This window comes from Psammomys obesus, unplaced genomic scaffold (assembly GCF_907164565.1).
Source record: "Psammomys obesus unplaced genomic scaffold, mPsaObe1.curated_primary_1811, whole genome shotgun sequence".
NCBI lineage: Eukaryota > Metazoa > Chordata > Mammalia > Rodentia > Muridae > Psammomys > Psammomys obesus.
The window spans coordinates 854,002-879,730 of NW_026596381.1; the positions used below are offsets into that span (position 1 = coordinate 854,002).

The 25,729-nt window shown below is 38.7% G+C and overlaps 1 protein-coding gene across 8 annotated transcripts in view; it reads left to right on the forward strand.

Annotated features, from left to right (window-relative positions):
- Nucleotides 1-25,729, forward strand: part of Arhgef9 (Cdc42 guanine nucleotide exchange factor 9) — a 152,991-nt gene that overhangs the window by 101,150 nt on the left and 26,112 nt on the right. For all 8 annotated transcript variants that reach the window (XM_055597472.1, XM_055597467.1, XM_055597474.1 and 5 more), the window contains 3 exons: nt 14,019-14,251; nt 16,730-16,859; nt 23,235-23,366. In XM_055597472.1, coding sequence (XP_055453447.1) covers nt 14,019-14,251; nt 16,730-16,859; nt 23,235-23,366 — 495 coding nt within the window. The remainder of the gene's footprint in view (nt 1-14,018; nt 14,252-16,729; nt 16,860-23,234; nt 23,367-25,729) is intronic.

Sequence of the window (25,729 nt, forward strand, 5' to 3'; positions counted from 1 at the left end):
GACATCCAGGGAGAGAAAGCTACACTATCACCATTCATACCTCGATTTTGTCATCCCTTTGAGCCTCACCTGGAAAAACCATTTCCACTCCCATGAGTATGAAACATTGGAGTTCTTGACATGGTCATACCCATGTCAAACAATACATACATTCATTCAGGAGTTCACTGGCTTCCTACATCACCCACTTCCTTATACTTTCAGAATTGATCTTCATGCTTAGTCCAGAGATAGTTTGCTGCAATTCTTGACACCAGACTTCAAGGGTGATGAAAAAAAGGAATAACACAATAGCTTTTGCCAACAAAAACCAAACACACACACATACACACACGTACACAACCTTTTAACTTTTCCCAAGTTAAAGAGATTGAAGCCTCAAATCATTTCAGGATTAATAAAGGAACCCAATCTGATCAAAAGCATTTTGCTTTTCTAGGATGTGCTGACATAATTGGGCCACATACATGCTATTATTATTGTGGGTACAAGCACACAGGAGGTGGATCCTAATTAATTCCCAATTATCCTGTCAAAAATCTCAAGGCTTTAACATACTTCGAATAGTTGAGCAGAGCCCACTGGGACTCCAAATAGTTAGAGAAATAACCCCTCTATGGAAAACTCATTAGTATAGGTTATGGCCCCTCCCCTAACTGGTTTTATTTGTATACATACATGAGAAACAATAGCAGTTGGGTTATTTGCATCAGGTTATTTAAAAGCTGGATAGCAATTATTTTTATTTATTTTTAATATTTTTAGTTTATAATATAATCATTTGTTTATAGTATAATTACATTATTACCTCTTTTTCTTCCTTTAAACCCTCCCATATACCTCTCCTTGTTCTTTTTCATATATATTGTTTGTGTTTTCATTAATTGTTACACACACATATATATGTGCATATACATATATTTTCCTAAGCACATAAATACAACGTACTAGTCTGAATATTACTTGTATGTATGTTTTTAGGATTGTCCATTTGGTATTAGATAACCAATTGGTGTGTTCTTCCCTAGAGAAGACTAGTTCTCCAGCTCTCAGCATTCCTTAGTTTCCTGTAGTTTTTGTGTAAGGTTGAGACCTCGGGAGCTTTCCACATTAACATATTTACTGATGTCATCATTGTTCAGTTCATGTCTAGACTATTCTGTTATTAAGACTTTATGGATACAGCTTCTTATATTCCTAGGAGACAAATATCTCACAGCAAACTCCAGATTCTCTGTCTTTTACAGTCTTTCTTCTCCCTGGGTCTCAGTGATACCTGAGCCTTAGATTCACGAGATGTATTATAGATGTATGTGTTGAGAATGAACTCCACAAATCTACATTTTGATTGCTTTTAGTTTTCTGTCATGGTTTCCATCTATTGCAAAGAGAAGTTTTCTTGAAATTCTCATTTAAATGATTTATGTATATTAATACATACAAGTGTCTGTATAATAAGTTGCCAGTAATACAGCAGACAGGAGTAATAGTCACAATATATAAAGAACTCAAAATAGAAAAATCAAGACTAAACAAAATATGATTCCATAATGGGCCTGGGACCTAAATAGAGAATTCTCAAAAAAAAAAAAAAAAAAAAAAAAAGAAAACTAGAGAGAAATGTCTAAGAAATATCTCAAAAGATGTTCACGGAAGGGGAACACTCCTCCATTGCTGGTGAGAGTGCACACTTGTACCACCACTTTGGAAACCAATACAGTACTTTCTCAGAAAATTAGGAATAGTGCTACTTCAAGACCTAGCTACACCATTCCTGGGTATATAACTGAAAGATGCTCAACCATACAACAAGGACATTTGCTCAGCTATGTTCATGGCAGCTTTATTTGTAATAGCCAGAATCTGGAAACAACCTACATGTCCCTCAGTCAAAGAATGGATACAGAAATTACAGTACATTTACAACAATTAAACACAAGGAAATCATGAAATTTACAGGCAAATGAATGGAACTCAGAAAGATCATCAAGAGTGAGATAACTCAGAACCAGAAAGACACACATAGTCTATACTCACTTATAAATAGATATTAGCCATATAATACAGGAAAACCACAGTAAAATTCACAGACCTAAAGAAGGTAAATAACAAGCATGCTCCTAGATGCTTAATTCCCATTCAGAAGGGCAAATAGAGCAGACATCGAAAGTGGTTGAATAGCGTTGGAGCAGGAGGAAGCCTATCATAAATGTCCTCTGAAAGACTCCACCCAGCAGGGGATTGAAGCAGATGCAGAGATTCACAGCCAAACTTTGGATAGAGTACTGGGAGTCTTACGGAAGAGTTGGGGGAACAGAAGGATCTGGAGCGGATAGTAGCTCCACAAGGAAACCAATAGAGACAACAAATCTGGGCCTAAGGGGACCTGCAGAGACTGATGTTCCAACCAAAGACCATGGATGGAGAGGACCTAAACCCCCTGCTCAGATGTAGCCTATAAGCAGCTCAGTCTCTATGTGGGTTCCCTAGTAAGGGGAGCAGGGACTCTTTCTGACAGGAACTCTATTGCCAGCTCTTTTGATCATTTCCTTCTGGCGGGGCAGTCTGCCCAGGCCACAGAGGAAGAGGATGCAAGCAGTCCTGATGAGACTCGCAAGGCTAGGGTCAATGGCTGAGGGGGAGAGCTCCGCATTTTGTGGACTAGGGAAGGGAAATTGGGACGAAAATGGAGGGAGGGTGGGACTGGGAGGAGACAAGGGAGGGGACTACAATAGGGATATAAAATTAATAATATATAGACATGTATTATATATATATTATATGTATATTATATATATATATATATATATATATTAGTCAGTGTCTTTAGCATTTATGGAAATGCATCTCAAAACAGCCCTAGGATTTTTACGTTACTCCAGTCAGAATGGCAGAGATCAACAAAACTACTGACAACAAATGCTGAAGGAAATGTCTAGAAAAGAGAACCTTCATTCATTGTTGATGGGATTGAAAACTGGTCTAGCCACTTTGGTAATCAACATTCCTTCATGGTTTCTGCCTCAGTTCTTGCCTGCAGAATCCTGCTTTGAGTTCCTGCCTTTACTTTCCTCAGTATTAGAGGACTGTAAGATGAGTGTCCTAAGATGAAGTAAATCCTTTTCTTCCCAAGTTGCTTTTTGGTCATGATGTTTATCACAGCAATAGAAACCATAACTAAGGCAGGGTATATATATTTAAAATTGTAATGTCCTCTTCTTGTACCATTGTGAACATACAGTATTAGTCAAATAGCAATCATGCACCCTTTAAACGCCAAATTAGAAAATAAGCAAACTCATTACTGCATGCCCCAAGATATTGATCGAGTACTGTGTTCATGAGTGGATAAAAAAAAAATGAGAATGAGACTAGTGAATATTATTGGGTTGATATATTAAATGTGAAGGAGATGAATGTAAAAAGAATGGGACAATAGTCAAGACAAAGGAAATGAAGCATTTTTAATTAAAGGTAGAATGAAAAGATAGGAGGAAAGGAATGCAGTCAGATGACATAAAACATTCCTGGTTCTCAAGAACCAGAGACATAGAAATCTCACAGACTAATCTCACCCTGTATTTTATGAAAACTTAATAAAGGCAAAAATGCAGGGAATAAAAAGGGAAGGAAAAAGAAAAGGAGAATGGAACAAAAATATGAGGGAAGGAGGAAGAGAGAGAGACAGAGGAGAGGGAAGATTTAGAAAGAGAGGAGGGCAAGTGAGAGAAGAAGAGAGGGAGAGAGGAAAAGGGGAGAAATAGTGAAAGTTTGAGGGAGAGGGGAAGAAGGAGAAATGAAGAAAGGGAGAGGGAACAGGGGAAACAGAAATGGCCTGATAAATTAGTATTAAGTACTTGATAAAGTAGGAATAAATGAAAAGGAGACAAGACTGGATGGGAATATGAAGTCTAAATAGTCTCTTCTCTGTTTCCTTCCTCCAGTCTCAACTCACACTGTTCCATTCTAGGCTTTCAGATTCCAGTCATACCCTTGAGTAGTCCATTGTGAGCTCAGATCACAGATGTTGGTCTCATTAGTGAAGAGTCCTTCATGGATTGAGTCACAATGGTGTCATCTTTCTGAATGGTCTTTCAGTAGGCAATTTGACAGGAGTAACCCTCCTTTGAACAGTCCTTTCTTGTGTTTGGCTCACAGCTTGGATTCTGTATCCACGCTTTCATTTAGGCTCTGTTTCTGACCATATTTCTACATTGCTGAGGAGAGGCAGGAGGATCATGAATTCAAGATCAATTTAGGCTATATATTAAGACCCAATTAGCGGGCAAAAGCAGGTGGATCTCTGTGAGTCTGAGGCCGGCCTGGTCTACAAAGTGAGTCCGGGACAACCAAGGCTATTCAGAGAAACTGTGTGTCATAAAATCAAACCAAACAAACGAAAGCCTGATTGTTAATGTATTTTCCAATTGATTTATTTCAAATACTCAAGATTGCATCCCCAAAACACCAAGTACTTGCTGACTTCTTCTGAACAACATCTAGTCTTAAAAACAAAACAAAACAAAACAAAAAACAAAAACACACCAGTAATTCCAACCAAGCCAAGGCAAAGACAACATAATTTACTGCACATTGAATTTTTGCTTTCCAAATAAAATACAGCAGTGCCAATTTCCCAGGTATGTCACTGAATATCAGGATGGGATGAATTCAGTATTATGAGCCATGATAGGTGCAGAGAAAAAAAATTTTTTTCATGTTTCCATCTAATCCTCAAAGATGTTTTTGCCTCAATTCTATGTTCATCTGCCTCTTGGCAAGAGTTATTTCCATGTCTGATCCAGGCTTTAAAACATGGAGTCTAAGAAATCTTTTGATCTTTATCAAAGCTCCCCTCTGTGCAATGTGCTTCTTTTGTTTTTCTGCTTTTAGAATTCTTTGATTTTTGTGTAATCTTTTGGTGAACACTAGTTTTGTTATGTTAAGAGATCACTAAGCTTCTTGAACTACATATTTGTATTTTATTCCCAGATGTGGAAAGTTTCCAGCCACCATTTCTTTAAATGAGTTTTTTTTTTCTTTTTTCTTTCTTCTTCTGGAACTTAAGTTTTGCAAATATTATCTATCTTTATTGTATTCTATAAACATATTTTCTTTTCTTTTTTTCTCATCTGGGTAGTTTTGGGTGATCTGTTGTTGAACTCATTTATTCATTTTTTTTGCTTGATCTTATCCTCCTTTTAGACTTTATTTTAGTTCAGTAAATGTAGTCTGTGGTTCCCAAGCATTTTATTTGTTTCTTATTTGTGTTTATTAAAATCTCCAACTTTTCATTTTGATTTTGTACTCTGTTCTGATTTTGTGAGTTGTTTATACTTGTTAATTCACTTGACTTTTTTCAAAGAATTATTTTGGATTCTTTCTCAAACAATTTGTAGATTTCCATTGGTGGTAATTTACAATTTATTGTGTTCCTTTGGCGGGGTGTTTTACAAAGCTTTTTTGAGATCTTTATAGTCTTGAAAAGAGGACTGTGCTTTGTAAGGAACATTTCCTTTATCAAGATTTTGTGGACTGCTTTGATAAGGAAAAACCTCCCTCTATTTGCGATACTGGGGAGAGGCAAGATAGGATGCATTTGGGCAGTAAATGCAGTGTCACAATGAATCATGTCTGAGATGATGCAGTGGTTCCAACCATGTCTGGGTGAGAGTAAGTTGTTAGTTCAGGAAACGATATTGGCAGCAGTAAGAGCTGTGGAAGGTGCACAGCGGCATCGGTAACTATTAGGTCCTTATCTATACAACTGTGTCTATCAGCTGGGTATCACTGGTGGAAGACAATGCTAGTGGTGTACTCAAAAGGCCCTTTTTAGACATGTGTCTGGTGGCAGAGACAAACTGGTTTCTTTTTCAAAGTCACAAGACCTTGGATGAGTGACAGTAAGTTAAGTCAGTGGGAGTTGCATTTGTTATGAGAGCTTGGTTGTACACGGACCCATGCATGGTAGTTATTCCAAGTCACTGAGACAAAGCATCCAAAGAAGAAGTAGCTAAAATAACTATAGGAAATAAAGGTGGTAGCTTAGGAAACTATGAAATGTGAAATCTGGGTCGTTGGGCTGGGATGTTTTAAGTAGGAGCAGATCAGACAAAACAGACAGCTGGAAGTATATTATTGAGGCATTGTTTATGAATATTACTTGTCATTTCTAGGAGACAAAATAGTACAGAAGACTTCCGGATCCTCTAGCACTTACAATCATTCTACCACTTATTCAGAGATGCATATACATGCTGGAGCTGTGCTCCACAGGATCACTTTATCTCTGCATTGTGACCTATTGTGGTTTTCTGTTTCATAAAACCTCAAGGAATTGTATTATTTGATATTTACCATTTCAGCATGTTGTTTTTATATAGTTATGCATTTATTTATATATGGAATAATAATTAATTAATTAATTAATTAAAAGTATTTAAGCTTGGTGTGGTGGCACATAGCTTTAGTTCCAGCACTTGAGAGACAGAAGCAGGCAAGTATTTGTGTACATGGTAAACAATAAGGTCTTACTACCCACAACTGGGAGGTACTCAAGGACCTCAGAAATATCCTATAATGTTTAAGCAGTATCTTGGATAACCCTGACAAACAACTCACAAGAGGGGCTTCTCAGGCTTGGTGTTGAGGGTTTTGTTAGATAGTCTATGAAAGGAGAATTGCCAGCCAAGATAGATTTTCATTTAAATTGTATATGTGTTCATAGACCAACATGTATTATAGGTATTTTAGATACATAGATAACAGTATGATTTATTAGGACATTTTTAGGCATCCTTAATGTTGTTTCAATCTTTTCATTCTTCTGTAATTATATACCTTCTCCTTCCATAAGTAAAGCCTCCTGTTTCTCCCAGTTCCCCTTCATATCTTTTGTGCCCTACTATTCCGATTTCTATTGCTCCTTCCTGCCTCCATGGCATTCCATTTTTACTTTCCTGATTTCTGTTGTTTCTCAAAGTTATGTACTCACATCTGAAGATATGGAGCTAGGAATGACATCTGAAAGAGACCATATACTGTTTGTCTTTCTCTATCCAGATTACCTCACTCAATATTATCTTTTCTCCTTCCATCCATTTACTTGCAAATTTTATGATTTCATTTTTCCTTACAGTTGAGTAATATTCCATAATGTGTGTATATCACCTTTATGGTATCCATTTGTCAGTGAAGAACTTTAAGGTTATTTCCACTTCCTAGCTATCATGAATAGAGCACCAGTGAGCATGGCAGAGCAAGTATCTATGGAGTAGAAAGTTGAGACCTTTAGGCATATGACAAAGAGTGGTAAAACTGAGTCATAAGGTAGATTTAATTTTAGGTTTTTGAAGATTCTCCACACATATTTCCAGAGCGGCTGGGCAAGTTTGAAATAGCATCAACAGTGAATGCAGGTTCCCTTTTCTCCACATCCCCTCTACCATTTCTGCTTGGCCAGTTTGGTAGTCTGTGCCATTCTAACTGGGGTAAGATAAAAATCTCAGAGTTGTTTTTATTTCATTTCCCTAAATGTTAGGGACAATGAACATTTAGAAAATATTTCTTATCCTTATTTATTTATTTATTTATTTATTTATTTATTTATTTATTTATTTATCTATCTATCTATCTATTTATTTATTTATCTATTTATTTATTTATTCTTTTGAGAACTCTGTTCAGATACCAGGCTCATTTTTTGAATGGGTCATTTTTCCCCAAATCTTTATTTTTTTTAGCTTTTTATATATTCTAGATATTAACTCTTTGTAAGAGGTATAAACTGGGAAAGATTCTCTTCTATTCTGTGGGCCTCCTCTTCAGTCAGAATGTTTCTTTTTTAAAAAAATTTAAGTTGATTTTTTTCTTTAGTTGCACAGAAGCTTTTTAGTTTTATGAGGTCCCCCTTCTCAATTATAGTCTTAATTCCTGGGCAAATGTAATTCTATTCCTATACCTATATATCATTTAAGGAATGGCTTATGTTTTCTTCTAGCTGTTTCTATGCTTTGGGTTTCACATTTAAGTCTTTGATCTGTGTGGAATGAGTTTTCGTACAGGGTCCTACATACAGGTCTAATTTCATTATTTTACAGGTAGATGACCAGTTTTCATAGCACCATTTGTTGAAGATGATTTCTTTACTTAAGCTTATGTTTTTGATATTTTTGTCCAATATTAAATGGCTACAATTGCATGTATTCATCTTTGCATCTTTAATTTTGTTTCATTGGTCTCTACATGTCTGCTTTGGTGCCTATACTATATCAGTGTGTTTTGTTGTTGTTTGTTTCTTTGTTTTCACTCTGCTGTTTAATTCTTTTTTTCCAGTTTTTAAAATTTTATTTAAATTTGTTTACTTTAAATCCCAAGGGTATTCCTCCCTCCTCTCCTCCCAATTCCCTCACCTTCCCCCTTCCTCTCTCCATTTCCCTTTAACCCCAGAGGAGGGGAGAGGCCCTCACCCCCATCAGCCCTCCTAAGCACATTAAGTCACATCAGGACCGAGCATATCCTCATCCACTGAGGCCAGGCAAGGCAGCTCTGCCAGGGGGAAGTTATCCAAAAGCAGGCAATATAGTCCATGTTAAAAACAGCCCTCCCCTACTCTCCAGGTGGCCCACATGCAGACCAAGCCACCTATGAACCACATATGTGCAAGGGCCTAGGTCCAGACCATGCATGCTCCTTAGTTGATGTCTCAGTCTCTGTAAGCCCCCGTGGGTCTGGAGAGTTGTCTCTGTTGGTCTTCTTGTGAATTCCTGTCATTCTCAGGTCCTTCCATCTTTCTCCCAACACTTCCACAAGACCCCCAGATCTCCGCCCCATGCCTGGCTGCAAGTCCCAGCATCTGTCTCAATCCACTGCTGACTGGAGCCTCCCAGATAATGATCATGTTAGGTTCCTGTCTGCAAGCATAGTAAAACATCATTAATAGATTCAGGGGATGGTTCTCTATTGTGGGGTGTGTCTTAGGTTGGGCCAATCATTGGTTGGGCATTCACTCAATCTCTGTTTCCTCTTTATTCTGTACTTCTTGTAGACAGGGTAAACTTTGGGTCAAAGGTTTTGTAGGTGGGTTGTTATTCCCCTCCTTCCACTAGGAGGTGGTCACTTCAGTCTCCTTGTACCCACCGTTAAAAGTATCAGCTACGAATAAAGCTGCTACGAACATAGTTGAGCAAATGTCCTTGCTGTATACTGGTGCATCTTTTGGATATACGGCTAGGAGTGGTGTAGCTGGATCTTGAGGAAGCGCTATTCCTAATTGTCTGAGAAAGCACCAGACTGATTTCCAGAGTGGTTGTACAAGTTTATATTCCCACCAGCAGTGGAGGAGGGTTCCCCTTTCTCCACAACCTCTCCAGCATGTATTATCACTTGAGTTTTTCATCTTAGCCATTCTGATGGGTGTAAGGTGAAATCTCAGGGTCATTTTGATTTGTATTTCCCTGATGAGTAAGGATGTTGAACATTTCTTTAAGTGTTTCTCTGCCATTCAGTATTCTTCTATTGAGAGTTCTGTTTAGCTCTGCACCCCAGTTTTAATTGGATTACCTGATTTGTTGCTGTTTAACTTCTTGAGTTCTTTATATATTCTGAATATTAGCCCTCTGTCAGATATAGGGTTGGTGAAGATCCTTTCCCAGTCTGAGGGCTGTCGTTTTGTTTTGACAACAGTGTCTTTTGCTTTACAGAAAATTTTCAGTTTCCTGAATCCCATTTATTGATTGTTGATGTTAAAGCCTGTGCTGTTGGTGTTCTGTTCAGGAAGTTGTCTCCTATGCCAATGAGCTCAAGGCTTTTCCCCACTTTTACTTCTAACAGGTTTAGTGTGTCTGGTTTTAGATTAAGGTCTTTGATCCACTCAGACATTAGTTTTGTACAAGGTGATAAGTGTGGATCTATTTGCATCCACAATAGCCAGAATCTGGAAACAACCCAAATGTCCCTCAATTAAGGAATGGATACAGAAATTGTGATACATTTACACAATGGAATACTACTCAGCAATTCAAAACAAGGACCTTAATCAATGACATTTGCAGGCAAATGGTGGGAACTAGAAAAGATCATCCTGCATGAGCTATCCCAGAAGCAGAAAGACACACATGGTTTATACTCACTTGTAAGTCTATATTTGACATATAATATAGGATAATCATACTAAAATCTGTACACCTAAAGAAGCTAAGCAAGAAGGTGGACCGTGGATAAGATGCTCAATCTTTATTCAGAAAGGCAAATGGGATAGACCTCAGAAGAAGGTAAAAATAAAGAACAAAACAGGAGCCTAGAACAGAGGGCCTCTGTAAGACTCTGCCCAGCAGGGTATTACATCGGATGCTGAGACTCATAGCCAAACTTTGGGCAGAGTGCAGGGAATTTTATGAAAGAAGGGGGAGATAGAAAGACCTGGAAGGGTCTGGAGTTCCACAAGGAGAACAACAGAACCAAAAAATCTGGGCCTAGGGGTCTATTCTGAGACAGATAACCCAACCAAGGACCATTCATGGAGATAACCTGGACCCCCTACACAGAAGTAGCCCTTGGCAATTCAGTCTCCAAATGGGCTCCCTAAGAAGGGGAGCAGGGACTGTCTCTGACATGAACTCAGCGACCTGCTCTTTGATCACTTCCCCCTGAAGTGGGAGCAGCTTACCAGGCCACAGAGGAAGACTATGAAAGACAGTCATGATGAGACTTGATAGGCTAAGGTGGGATGGAAGGGGAGGAGGTACTCCACTATCATTGGACTGGAGAAGGGGCATGGGAGGAGATGAGGAAGGGAGGACAGGATTGGGAGGGGGTAAGGATAGGGCTACAGCTGGGATACAAAGTGACTAAACTGTAATAAATAAAAGATTATATTAAAAATGTCTCAAATAGAGTCACACCCATATCCTCCCAGGTGCTACCCTGTTGCTACCCTCTAGCTTGTCAAAGAGAAGCCCCTGTCAGTTTCTCTTCTTGTTCCCCAGCCCTCTTACCTCCCAACCCCCTACTCCCCACATCTGATCCCTACTGTTGTTTCCCTCCCCATTCCATCTCCTGCCCAGTTCCCTCCTTTCACCCACTTCTGCTGTCTATTTTATTTCCCCTTCTGAGTGACATTCGACACCCTCCTTTGGGTCCTCCTTGTCATTTAGCTTCTTCATGACTATAGATTTTAATATATTTATCCTATATTATGCCGCTAATATCCACTTATAAGTGAGTATATACCTACCATGTGTATCTTTCTAGGTCTGGGTTACCGCACTTAAGATAATCTTTTCTATTTCCATCCATTTACTTAAAAAATTCATGATTTCTTTATTTTTAATAGCTGAGTAGTATTCCATTGTGTAAAAATACCACAATTTCTGTATCCATTCTTTGGTTGAAGAACATCTAGGTTGCTCCCGGTTTCTGGCTATTACAAATAAAGCCACTATGAACTCTGGCTAAGATGCTTAATCCCCATTCAGAAAGGCAAAGAGGACGGACATAGGAGAAGAGAGAAAACAGGGAACAGGGCAGGAGCCTGCCACTGAGGTCCTCTGAAAGGCTCTACCCTGCAGGGTAAAGAGGTAGATGCTGAGACTCATCACCAAACTTTGGGCAGAGTGTAGGGAATCTTATGAAAGAAGTGAGAGATAGTAAGACCTGGAGAGGACAGGAGCTCCACAAGGACAGCAACAGATCCTAAAAGTCTGGGCTCAGGTGTCTTTTCTGAAACTGATACTCCAGCCAAGGACCACTCATGGAGATGGCCTGGAACCCCTGCACAGAGGTAGCCCATGGCAGTTCAGTGTCCAAGTGGCCTCCATAGCAAGTGGGACAGGGACTGTCTCTGACATGAACTCAGTGGCCTGCTCTTTGATCATCTCCCCCTGAGGGGGAGCAGCCTTACCAGGCCACAGAAGAAGACAATGCAGCCACTCCTGAGGAGACCTGATAGACTAGGGTCAGAGGGAAAGGGAGGAGGACCTTATCAGTGGACTGGGAGAAAGACATGGGTGGAGAAGAGGGAGGGTGGGACTGGGAGGGGAGGAGGGAGGGAGGTACAGGGGGATACAAAGTGAATAAACTGTAATTAATAAAAATAAAAATAAATAATAAAAAGAAAAGAAAAAAACAAAAATAAATAAAAAATACTTTAAGAAGGACTGGCTGTAGATCTTCTTTGAATGTCTAGTCTATTTTCTCCGTGAATCCATCTGGCTCTGGCTTTTTATTTCTATTTCAATCTTCTTTGTTATGTACCTGTTTAGATCATTGACCTCTTCTTGGTTTCATTTCGGTTTAATCTAGAAATTCAAGTGTTTCTTTTAGGTTTTCCAACTTAATAGAATTTGAGTTTTAAAAATATTCCCTTATATTCTGAATTTCTTTGGTTTCTGTTGTAAAGTTTTCCTGTTTTACTCTCATTTTGTTAATTTAGCTCATTGCCTTTTAGTTTTTTAAATTGATTTATTTTTTATTAATTGAAGTTTATTCAATTTGTATAACAACTGTAGCCCCCTCCCTCGTCCCCTCCCAATCCCGCCCTTCCTCCCTGTTCTCTACCCATGCCCTCCCCCAGTCCACTGATAGGAGAGGTCCTCCTCCTTTTCCATCTGATCCTACTCTATCAGGTCTCAGCAGGACTGGGTGCATTGTCTTTCTCTTTGGCCTGGCCAGGCTGCACCCTCGTCAGGAGGAGGTAATCAAAGAGCAGGCCACTGAGTTCATGTCAGTGACAGTCGCTGTTCCCATTACTAAGGAAACCACTTGGACACTGAGCTGCCATGGGCTACATCTGTGCAGGGGTTCTAGGTTATCTCCATGCATGGTATTTGGTTAGACTATCAATCTCAGAAGAGATACCTGTGCCCAGTTTTTTTTTTTCTCCTTGTGAAGCTCCTATCCCCTCCAGGTCTTTCCTTCTATCTACCCCTTCTTTCATAAGATTCCCTGCACTCTGCCCAAAGTTTGGCTATGAGCCTCAGCATCTGCTTTGATACCCTGATGGGTAGAGACTTTCAGAGGCCCTCAGTGGGAGGCTCCTGTCCTGTTCCCTGTCCTCTCCTGCTTCTAATTTCAATCTTTTTTTGTTTTGAATGAGGATTAAGCATCTTCCCTAAGGTCCTTTTTATTGTTTAGCTTCTTTGGGATTTTAGTATGTTAATCCTCTATTATATAGCTAGTATCCACTTATAAGTGAGTATATACCATGTGTGTCTTTCTGCTTCTGGGTGACCTCACTCACGATGATTTTTTTCTAGATCCCACCATTTGCCTGCAAAATTCATGATTTTCTTGTTTTTAATTGCTGGGTGTAGTCCATTGTATAAATTATACCACAATTTCTGTATCCATTCTTTGGTTGAGGGACATCTAGGTTGTTTCCAGTTCCTGGCTATTACGAATAAAGCTGCTAAGAACATGGTTGAGAAATGTCTTTGTTGTATGATTGAGCATCTTTCAGATATATGCCCAGGAGTGGTATCAAACTCAAGAAGTTAAACACCAAAAAACCAAGTAATCCAACTAAAAAATGTGTACAGTTGACCATATTTCGGACATATGACTAGGAGTGGTATAGCTGGATCTTGAGGTATCACTATTATTCCTAATTGTCTGAGAAAGTGCCAGATTGATTTCCAAAGTGGTTGTACAAGTCTATATTCCCACCAGCAATGGAGGAAGGTTCCTCTTTCTCCACATCCTCTCCAGCATGTGTTGTCGCTTGAGTTTTTGATCTTAGCCATTCTGATGGGTATAAGGTGAAAAGGTGAAATCTCAGGGTCATTTTGATTTGCATTTCCCTGATTACTAAGGACGATGAGAATCTTTAAGTGTTTCTCTGCCATTTGATATTCCTCTATTGAGAGTTCTGTTTAGCTCTGTACTCCATTTTTTAATTTGTATTACTTGGTTTGTTCTATAAAAGAAGTTCATTTGTACATATGAACAAGATCTGCCTTTCTATTATTTCAAGACTTCTGTGGGGTCTCTGAGCCTTTATTTTTCTCTTCTTTTCTCCACAGCAAGACGGATTCTGGATATACTCTGAATATTGTAACAACCACCTGGATGCATGCATGGAACTCTCCAAGCTGATGAAGGACAGCCGCTATCAACACTTTTTTGAGGCCTGCCGCCTCTTGCAGCAGATGATTGACATTGCCATTGATGGTTTTCTTTTGACTCCAGTACAGAAGATCTGCAAATACCCTTTACAGTTGGCTGAACTCCTCAAGTATACTGCCCAAGACCACAGGTAAGATGTTTATGGACATAGAAGTAAATATCTTTTCAATTTGGCCTTTTTTCTTCCTGAGCTATGGCGACTCCATCTGTAAAGTAAGATATGTTCCTGCCTACTGTTACAAGACCCTTGTGAATAGAGTGAGGGTATACTCTAGAAAGTTGCTAAATGTTATAAATTAGCAGGTACACAAAATCATACACATGACCATTATTATATAATATATACCCTGCTTTCATGGACTGCAGCTTACAGCTTGACTTTTAATATTAGGCTCAGCCTTACCTATCAAACCTGACATAGTTAGTGCTCAACCATTTGTCCCATTCTGTTTGAAAAACTCAGATGTCATGATAATATTTTTCCCAACTAGTACTAATCCTACTTTTTTTCAACAAAGCTAATTCCCTTGTTTGTTTACTTACCTTTTCTACCCACTTTTACCCCACCCACTGTACATTTTATATGGACTTAGAATATAGCGGAGCGAAAACAGATTGAGACTTTCCCTGAAAGTTTTTATTTCTTTAGTTTTTAATACTCCCTTCCTTTTTTCCTTCCTTCCTTCCTTCCTTCCTTCCTTCCTTCCTTCCTTCCTTCCTTCCTTCCTTCCTTCCTTCCTTTCTCTCTCTCTCTTTCTTCCTTCCCTCCCTCCCTCCCTCCCTCCCTCCCTCCCTCCCTCTTCCTCCTCCTCTTTATCTGCCTCCTTCTTCATTGAAACTGTATTTTTCTGCCCAGACTGCAACTCATTATGTAGATAGACTAAGCTGGCTGCAACAAATCATTCTGAGTGCTAGGATTAAAGGCATGTACCCTCACACTCCACAGTTCTTAAATATTTTCAAGGGAACTAACTTAACAAGGGCTATGGACACTGTCTCTTTGAGTGGAAATAATGAATTTCATCTCTTACCAATATTATATATGTTAAAAATAATCCCCACTGATAGCAGCGGTTTACAGTAAACTAGCCCCACTTTTTCACATATCTTAACCTCACAGCTTAGATACTCAGAATATTTCTAGCTTGTCTTTATTTGCTATACAATTCCTGACTTTGGACTTGTTGGTTCAACTATTAGCATTTATTTTATAATAAGCATTCTAAGAAGAAAGAAGTTCCTCAATAAGATCCTTAGCTTTCATCCTGACACATTTTAAAATAAAATATAATTACTTCATTTTCCTGCTCCATCTCCTTCCCCCTTACCCTTCTCATGTCTTTTTCCCTGCTCTCACTTGGCCCCTTCTTCTTTAACAATTGTTGGTATGGATATAAATGAATACAACCTGCTGAGTCCATTCTGTGTTGCCTAAATACATGTTTCTAGGGATGATTGCTTGATATTGGATAAAAAATTTGGAGGCTTATCCCTTCATCATCTATTTCCAATGATAAAGGCTTAATGATCACAGATTATTTGGCAATTTCTATATTAACTTCAAATATTAGACTTCTATAACTTAACTGACAGATACTTGGTCTCATGACTCTGGGAGAGTAAAAAGGTTACAACTACAAGATATTTTTAGCTTTATTGAGAGAAGGTATAAACATTGAGCTGTAATGAACCTTATTTCCTTCTTGGGTCATTCTGTCTATATCAAATGGCTGGAATCTTACTTTCAGTCTGCCTTTCATAATAGTACTCAATTAGAAATCAGGTCAGAAAAGCAGACAAAATTGTGTAGAATGATATGACTCTCAAAACATAAGTTGCCAAATGTTTCCAGAACCTGGGATGTAGGTTATATTTCCGGATGAAGAATTCTGTATGAGGCATCCTGTATTATATCTGCCACTAGAAATGTATTATTTGAAGTAAAAATACAAATAACACAGGTTAAGTGGAAAACAAAAAATATGTGTATTATTGCATTTATTTATTAAACCCCTCAATAAATTCTGCCAAGATTTTGCCCATTTTCTGGATGAAAAAAATGAATTAAGGGCTAGTGACACTTGCTAAAGTCAACACTGCTAGTTAGTAATAAAATTGGATGTGAATTCAGAGAGTCCGGCTTCAAAATCTTTGTTCTTATGCTTTATGCTACATCCATCTCCTTACTGTACCAGAGGAAAAGTAGCATTATTATTCCATGGTGACTATTGACAGAGACTCCTTAGCAATACAGATGAAAGAGATATCTAGGGCGTTTGAACTATGCCACATGTACTGCTTCTTTCTTGATCCTTGTCTGGTTTTAACAGATAAGACACAAATTGAGATGTATAAAATTAAAGAGGTCCATTTCCCCTGTGAAAGAAGTTTACAGGTAGGATATCTGTGGGGCTGGCATGGTTTCTGCATGAACATAAGTCACAAAGCCATCTCTTCCAAAACTAGGACTGGAAATGTAGTTGTTCTTTTGGTGATGTGAATTATCACCTGATAAAAAAGACTCTTATTAAGGAGGAAGAGTCGAATGGATTTACGGTTCGCATATTGCACATTGATTCATCCACATTTTACTCTTGTATCTTGACAGTGATTACAGATATGTTGCAGCTGCTTTGGCTGTCATGAGAAATGTGACTCAGCAGATCAATGAACGCAAACGACGTCTGGAGAATATTGACAAGATTGCACAATGGCAGGCCTCTGTCTTGGACTGGGAGGTAAGGCACCTTTATCAACAGAGGTGTTGGGAGGCCCCACTTGCTTGTTGAACAATTTAAAAGAAATGAGAAGGGTATATATTCAACCCAAGGCAACACTTCCTGCCAAGGAAGAGTTGTTTTGAGTATTCACTGAAGTTTGGTGAAAACCATTCTAACTTTATTTTATTTGCTTTATTGCTTTTATTTATTTATTTTACCTTACTGTGACATATTAAGAAATACAGTGTCCATCACTTAGGGTGTTGTTAGGAAACAATTGGATTGACTTAGTACTTTTCCAATGTTCTTTTTGTCCTGGATTTAAGATCACGAACTTCAAAGGTAGATAAGAAGTAGCACATGCCACTATGCTCCAAGAAACACAATGTAGGCTTGGTACTCTTGTTCGTAATCATGAAGAATGACAAGTATACTTCTTTTGCTACTGGTGATATCATCTTATCCTAGCATATCTACTAGACTAATAAAACATGCGTATTCTAGACCATAACTATCATCTTGATCAAGCTCTGTTTTTATCATCATTCTAAATGTAACCTCTGTCACTTAGTCATCCCAACACCCACAGCTTTTTTTTGAACATAAAAAGGAAATGACTGAAATCATTAAGCTTTCCTTCCCAAACACCACAAACTAGGAGTAATAACATTTCTGACTCATCTCTCAAGTCCAAGTTGTGTGACCTGATAGTCAGACATAACCAAGATAAGAAATGTCAACAGGAAGGAAGTGGCATTCTTAGACTTTGTGATGATAGAACAGAAGTAGATCCAATGCCTTGTATTGCCCTCAAATCAGATACAGTTTTCCGTGTTTAAATAATAGTATTTCTTTTAACATTTAATTTTTTTAGTCTATCCCAAGGAGCCATGATTAGTCTTAACAAAGAGTTAGTCAATGTTTAGACAAAATGCTGAGACTCATAACCAAACTTTGGGCAGAATGCAGGGAATCTTATAAAAGAAGATAGCAAGACCTGGATAGGACAGGAACTCCACAAGGAGAGCAATAGAACTAAAATATCTGGGCTCAGGGATATTTTCTGAGACTGATACTCCAACCAAGGTCCATTCATGGATATAACCTAGAACCCCTGCACAGATGTAGCCCATGGCAATTCAGTGTCCAAGTGGGTTCCATAGTAAGGGAAAGAGGGGCTGTCTCTGACATGACAGTGGCTGGGTCTTTGACCACCCCCCTGAGGGAGGAGTAGCCTTCCCAGGCCACAGAGAAGTACATTGCAGCCACTCCTGATGAAACCTGATAAGCTAAGGTCAGATGGAAGGGGAGGAGGACCTCCCCTATCACTTGACTTGGAGAGAGGCATGAGAGCGGATGAGGGAGGGAGGGTAGTATTGGGAGGGAATGAGGGAGGGGGCTACAGCTGGGATACAAAGTGAAATGTAATTAATGTAAAAAAATAAATTATAAAAAAAGAAAAAAATTCTGCTACCTCTATTCTTCCTAATGTGGATAATTTAAAAACACCATAATTATTGTCAGTTGACACATTTTTATTCTGTTTGATAGATAATGTCTTCTAAGAGAAGACTAGCAGAGGTACCAAGATAGATAAAAAGAGAGAGAGTATACATATTTACGTATATGTAAGCCCTCTTGCTTATAAGGAGAAGCCATAACTGGCCCAGATTTACTAGAAAGTAATGGATTCTACTTTCTTTTTTCTTTTGTTCATTTATTGTAGCAGAGATGGGGAGCTAGACAAATAACTTTAAGCAAACTTAACAACAGGCCCTCTGAAACTGTGTTTGACAATACTTTTTTTTGGGTCCGTTTTGCGAGCTTCCTTGTAAAGAAAGGTACCTAAAAGAAACTGAATTCCTATTCTTTAAAAGATGGTTCCCCTTCCCTGAAACATGTTTCCCCTTCTAATTTTTTAGTTGTGATCTGAGTCTCCAGACATAAGAGGGGTGAAGACTTCTCAAGTGCTGGTTCCTGAAACCATAACTCAAAGCTATAGAGCTCAATAAAGATACAGCTCTTTGGGTAGGCAGAAAGCTCCATAGCCTTGAGTTGTGGTTTCAGGAGCCAGCACTTGAGAAGTCTTTCCTTTTCTATCCCTTGCCTGGGGAAGAGCCTTGAGTGGACATGTACAGTTCATTCTTACAGTTTTTCTGGAGAGAGGTGGTGGGGGTGAAGAACAAGTGGAGAATGAAGGAGGCAGGTGATCTCAGACAGAGGGTGCCTTAGGCAAGCCTTACAAATCATCAAGCAAGTAATGCTTCCCAGTCTGGGCCTCTCCTCTGACTCTCAGATATTAAAAAAAAAAAAAAGTCCTTGTGGTGACTTTAGCTTTATTCATCAAATTGAAACACAGCATCCATAGGGGAATCCTTAAAAACCTAATCTCCCCAGCAGAGGGAAAGGCAGTATGGGTAATATGCAGGTAGTTGTTGTTGATCTGGTAAATTAGACTATTTGGCTGGACAATAGAAAATCCTGCCTTAAATTACTGTCTGTCTCTTTCTCCCTCATGTTTTTCTCACGAATATTCAGATTTCTGTGACCAACTCCAGTTACCATTTCAGTCACCAGCCATATCCTATGGAGACTACTCTACCCCTTATAACTCCCAGAAAATAAAGAGATAAGTTAAATTGCCATGTATTCCTTGAAGTGATTATAGCTTGGGACATTTTCTACTAGCAGGACAGAGGAGAGACTGTTTCCAAGGACTGTAGTTTCTGGAAATTTTCCGTTTCTAAATTCTCTGGTTCTGAGCTTTGGATGAGCTGTCATTTTACCTCCTTTCACATTAAATCATTTTGTAAGAAATGAGGAATGGAACATAGCCCTGATAGCCTTTCTTCAGCTTTTTTTTTTTCTCTGAAGATTTTCAGAAAGTGCCCATGGTTGTAACTCATGTTTGTGAGCTGGATCATGTGGTCACAATTTTCTCCTTATGGTATCCCTCTCTTTCTTGCCTGCTTATATAATACCTTACATCCTTTTCTAGTTTACTATTGGATAGTATATTCCAAAGAAACTGGAAGAAACAAACAAACAAACAAACAAACAAAAAACCATGTATGATAGATACAGAAAAGGTATCAATTTAAAAGTGAAGGTGAGTAAATAAAGTATACTCCTTGATCCAAAAGATTAAACATAGGCCCAGGTCGATTTGTCACTTCTCTGCACTTATGGACGGAAGTTGACAGAGATACCATTGAAGATTAAACTGGTTGAAAAGGATGACTTTCTTTTGCACTTCTTTCAGGACTATTTAAACTTTTTGACATTAAAACCTGACTTTCTCGTGAACAAACAAACTGAGTCTCATTCATAGCTATTCTGGGATGTATTCAGCTTAAGGGCCACAGCGTAGATATACCTGCTAGACCATTCCAGCCAGACCTTCAACATCCGAATAAATGAAGCTGAACGAAATGAGTTGCATTAGATAAAGCCTACTCCTTGAGACTATGGCTTCAAAAAATAGGAAAAGCTCTGAAGAAAGCTCTGGGTAGGATTGAATGGTCACTGCTCATTTGTTAACCATTTATTCATCCGTTAGCAGATCATTTGTTGAATTCTTACTCTGTATCAAGCTTCATTCTGTGTTCTAGAAATGTGTTAAGTGGTAAAACAAAGTTTCTATAGTTTATGTTTCAAGAAGGATGAAGAGATCAAAAACAACACATAAGCATGTTATCACGCATATGGATGGAGAATGTGGAGAAAAATAAAGTATTCTAATGGGCTAAAATAATGGAAGAATTACCAAAAGGAACAACATTTGAGAAAAGACTAAAGAAGATAAAGGAGAAAAATCATTTGGCTTCTTTTTTTGTGGGGGTGCATTTAAGGTAGAACGAAGAGCCATAACAAAGCCCCTGAAATAGAAAAATGTACATTCCAAGGGGCGGGGGAAAGGCCAGTGTGGCTAGGAGAAAAAGCAGAAGATTCAATAGGAGTAATAGAAGGTCAGGCTGTATATTCTCAAAGGACTTTGGTTCTCATTTTGGGTGGAAGAAACAGGGTGATTTTAAGCAAATATGTGACATTAGAAGACTTGCCTTTTGAATAACCTCTCTTTGTATAGCCCTTGTCAGCCATTACAGAATCTGAGATGAATCAGACATGGCCTTGTTCATCTGGAGTAGACAGAAGGGAAAATGAGAAGTTTGCATTAAATGCTGGACAAATGCAAAAAACCCAGAGGCAGTGGTAATAGATTGTACTTTGTGGGGCAAGATAAAGAGATCTATGGTGCAAGTGAGGCATAGGAGACAAGAATGGAAGCTCTAATCAGTGAGAATATCCTTTCCCTTATGTAAACTTAGCATATTCCTCACACAAACAGATCTGATGCTTTCAAGCAGCCATGTGGAGTGGATCAAACAGGAACTGCTTAAACTTCTTTCCAGGGACACAGAGTGAGTTGGTAACATCACTGGACACAAAACACAGTTATTTTACCAGTCTCATCTCACTACTTTTACATTGCAGCTAATTTTTCTGCTAGGCAATGTATCATCATTCAAATGTAATCTTGTAGTTAGACCCATGGGATTGTTAACTTTGATCTGCCTCTTTGGATAAATTGTTTCCAGTTTCTCTGATTTATGATTTTTGAACAGTTACAGCTCATCCTTTATCAGTTTAGTGAACTATGTATTAGCACCTGGGGCACACAGTAGTACCCAAGATGAATAGTACATATGGAAAGTTTACAATGTGATATGTGTATTCCTAAATATTTATATATGTTTATTTAAGCATTCGCCACAACATCTATACAAAGTTGTAATGTTATATTCTCAAAAACAATGAAGAAACTGAGACACAATGAGGATATGTTAGCTGTACAAGGTTACTTAGGTTGTACCTATAATCCTGGTACTCAGGAAGCCTCGGGAGGAAAAATGCAATTTCAAGGTCAGCCTGATATATATAGCAAGTTCCAGGCTTGCCTTGGCTACATAGAGAAACCTTACCTCAAAAGTAGTCATGTTTGTCATCAGTTTTTGTTATTAATCAATTTTTATATATTCTTTGACTTTATACACATTCAAAGTGGACTGTGGCACGTATCCCTCTTGTATCAGAAAAAGGGCAGCTCTGAGGAGAGGTCTGCCCCAGCCCTATGCATCCAAAGGCACAGTGCTAGTATGTCAACTCAAGAAGGACTGTTTACCTTTGTCTTGGGTACTCTTATATCTAAATTTGGATCCTAGAGTCAAAACAGTATTTCTTGAGCTGCTTTCAAGTTCTGTTATTAGAAAATAATCCACTGAGATCTCCTTTTCTTTCCAATCCCTCGAGTAGAGGAAATGGTACAATTAAAAATAGCATTTCCTGATGTCACTCTTTTTAGTATATTATTCTACCAGAGCTACATGCTTGTGATTATTTCTGAAGAAATATAGGATTTCTACATTTAATCTAACCTTGGGTATAAACCTAACATTTTACTGTAAAGGTATCAGAGCTGGTGCTATACATAGTTGTTTTTTTTTTTTTTCCTTATACCTCATTTAACAGCTGGTAAAAACATACTGAGGGAGAGGAAGGCACTTTTGAGTCTAGAAGCACTATAATTTATTAAATTATAATTTATTAAAGAGTAAAGGTGCTCTCTGGAGATAGATTAGGATGAAGTTGTCCATCTGTAGCTACTAAGCTTCATGATCCTGTCCTATCACGTGACCTCTTGGTACTTGAAGATGTAAATTGGAGCAAGATTATTTACCTGCCAGAACGTTTGTGACATCCAGAAGACTAGAGTGAAACGTGCCTAACCCAATATTTGACCCATATATGTCCCCTGGAATGATGAGTTTCTTTTCCTGGGACTCTGCCTATTACTCCATCTTCACATAGGCTGAAGCATGTGTAGTAAAGTTTCTAATTTTATCATAAAATATTTTATCCCCTATTTCATTTTGATATGGAAAACAGAAAATTTTCTATCACCTTTTCAGGCTTACTCTTAAAGTGATAGACCAGGTAGGAATTGAGAGACTTGAGCAGAAAAGAGATTCATAAAAGATAACAAGAAGGAGATAAAAAGAATGCCTGCCTGCCTGCATGTCTGAATTATGGGTCTCCCTTAGGCTCAGAGTAAATAAGAATACTGGAGGAATGGAAGGAGATAGAGAGAATAAGGAAGACTGACTGGTTAAAGGATATTCTTATTTAACCCCAGAGTAAATAAGAATCCGAGTCTTCTTACTTCCAGAATTGTAAACCTTTTAAGGGAACCCAGAAGTCTGTCTTTCCCTCCATCTCTGCAATCTCTTTGGCTACCTCCTACCCAAATCTATGCTCACCTTTCTGTATTTCTGTGTAAGGAACTGTACCAGCTCTACTACCTAGCTACCTCTCACTGTCACATGTCCTTCCTAGGGAGAGGACATCTTAGACAGGAGCTCGGAGCTGATCTACACTGGAGAGATGGCCTGGATCTACCAGCCCTATGGCCGTAACCAGCAGAGAGTCTTCTTCCTGTTTGACCACCAGATGGTCCTCTGTAAGAAGGTAAACTTAACCTTTTCTTTTCTGAGAGAGGTAAGGTCTTCAGGGAGTACTACAAGCTCCTACCCTTTCATTATTCCCAGGTTTTTAGAAGTGCCAGAGGAAATTGGCAGCAGTTCCATACCAGCAGCACTGGAATAGAATGAATTTCATAAGCAACAGTGAAATGCTGAAGTTAACACATTTTATCCTTGTATCTTTTATGTTTTCCCTGATAATCCCTGTGGTATCCTTTCTGAGCAACTTGCACCCACAGCAGATAGCCAGCAAATTTGTACCCGTGTTGAAGAATATTGTGTTATTTGTATCCTGCGTAACTATGAATAGCTTCCTAGGGTACTTTTCTCCATTCCCACTTCAGTGGGGACACCTCTCTACTTCCTACCCAAGGAACAAAAGAGACTACCAACAAGGGGGACTACTTATTCAAACAAGTAGGTACCTTTATGCTACAAGATCTTCATACTCTATGCAAAGTATATTATCAGTCCCCCCACCCCTTGGCTACCTCTATGAATGTTGGTTTCTTATCTACTTCTTTTGTCAAAGAAGGCTAGCATATGCTCCCAACATAATCTCTCCTGTGAGATCCTAATGGGATTCTTTCATGATAGGTGGCTCAAACCAGTGTTATAAGTAAGACTTGCCAGGGAAGAATTTTGAATCAAGGGGGAAAAAAAATGGCAGAGAAATCAGAGTGCTCAGACTGACTTTGTTCTCATTCTTGGCTTTTTCTCTGCTACATAGCTACGTTGCTATCTTTGTTACCCATTAGCAAATGCCCTTGAAGATGGGTGCTAGGTCATGACATGCCAAGTTAAACACTAAGCACATATCTGTTTTATGCCCCTTGCTCTCCCTGTATGTGCATGTGTATGGTGTGTCCTACATTAAATCTTTATGCACTTGCCTTTCACAATTAGAGAGTAAATTGAGCTTAGATTCAAACTGCATTGGTGTTTACAGATAAGTTCTAAAGGCCAGATCTGGAATCAATAACCTGATAGTTAATTAGGGTAGTTATTTGAATCTGGATCTGATCCTGGAAAAGAAAACTTGTGAATTGGAGACTCAGCAAAACATCACTGTTTCTTTTTAGCTTCCCCAGCTCTTACCAGAACTTTCATATAATCAGGAGGCAGAATTTCTGAAGATTAGTAAAGACAGCAAGGAAGTTCTCAGCTTATCAGCCATGTCACCAACAGGCATTTGTTCTTTCTTCATGCTAATGTATGTTCATGCTTAGAACAATTAGTCAGGCAGAGGAAGAGAGGTAAATGGAAAAGGAGAAGGAGAGACAAGGAGAGGTAAAAATGGAAGAAGAAGGAGAGGGGGTGGAAGAGAAGGAGGAGGATTATTTCAGGGTTCCACACTACCTGCCCAAACTTCTTGATTTTGACATCTGTCCCCAAAGCACACAGTTGCTTTACGTAAAATGTGAAACTGAGTTCTGAAAAGCAGTAGCTATAGGAGGCAGTGTTAGGAGCCCAGATACAAAAAAGTGAAGCAGAGCCTAGAAATAAAGGAAAATTTAAAAAGCTGGAACTGTAAGCTCTAATTAGGAGCAAAGGGCCAGCAAAGAACCAAGATGGTTCTCTTAAGACAAGTAGTGAAAAAAACAATGATTAGGAAGATGCCAGAAGTTAAGGGAGTGCTCTAGGTTCAGAGCAGTCAAGTTGAGAGCATGGGAAAAGCAAGCAACAGAATGGCAAAGATAACAGAGAGCTTGATGAAGGTATAGCTTCTCTTGTGAGAGTTTTCTTGTTTTAATGAGGTCATAGGCTTTCTCTCCAGAACAGAGTCAGCCTGGAGTTCAAGGCTGTTAACTCCACGTACTTGAATATTCTGCATACTGGCTTCCCAGAGTTGAAAAACTACAGCCTTGTTATGTAAAGGCTAGTAAAAATGTCTGATTTTTATTGAGTTCATGGTTCAGCCATATTATCTATAATAAGCCTTTCTATTTATCATATAGGAGGTAAACTAAAAAAAAATGGTAATGGAGTGTAAAGAAGGTATGCAAAGGAACAAGGTAATTTTTCTGCCAAATTGTTACCATTACTGAAAAACAAAACAAAACAAAAACAAAAAACATGGGAATGGTCAGGAGAACACAGCTTCCTCCAGTTGAAGATGAACCTTGAAAAAGGAATAAGTGGGAAAAAGCAAGAGTAGACTGAAGTGAGTAAAGGCTCAGCTCACTCATCTTACTCACCTCTGGAACACAATTTAAATGGTTCCCCAAAATCTCAGTTCATTTTTTTTTTCATAAAGAAAGAATGGGCTACTCACTGCACATGGCAAGCAGGAGAGCTGGCCTGGGCAGTTTGGGAGAGCTGGCCCTGCCTCTCACTGGCTGCAGCAAT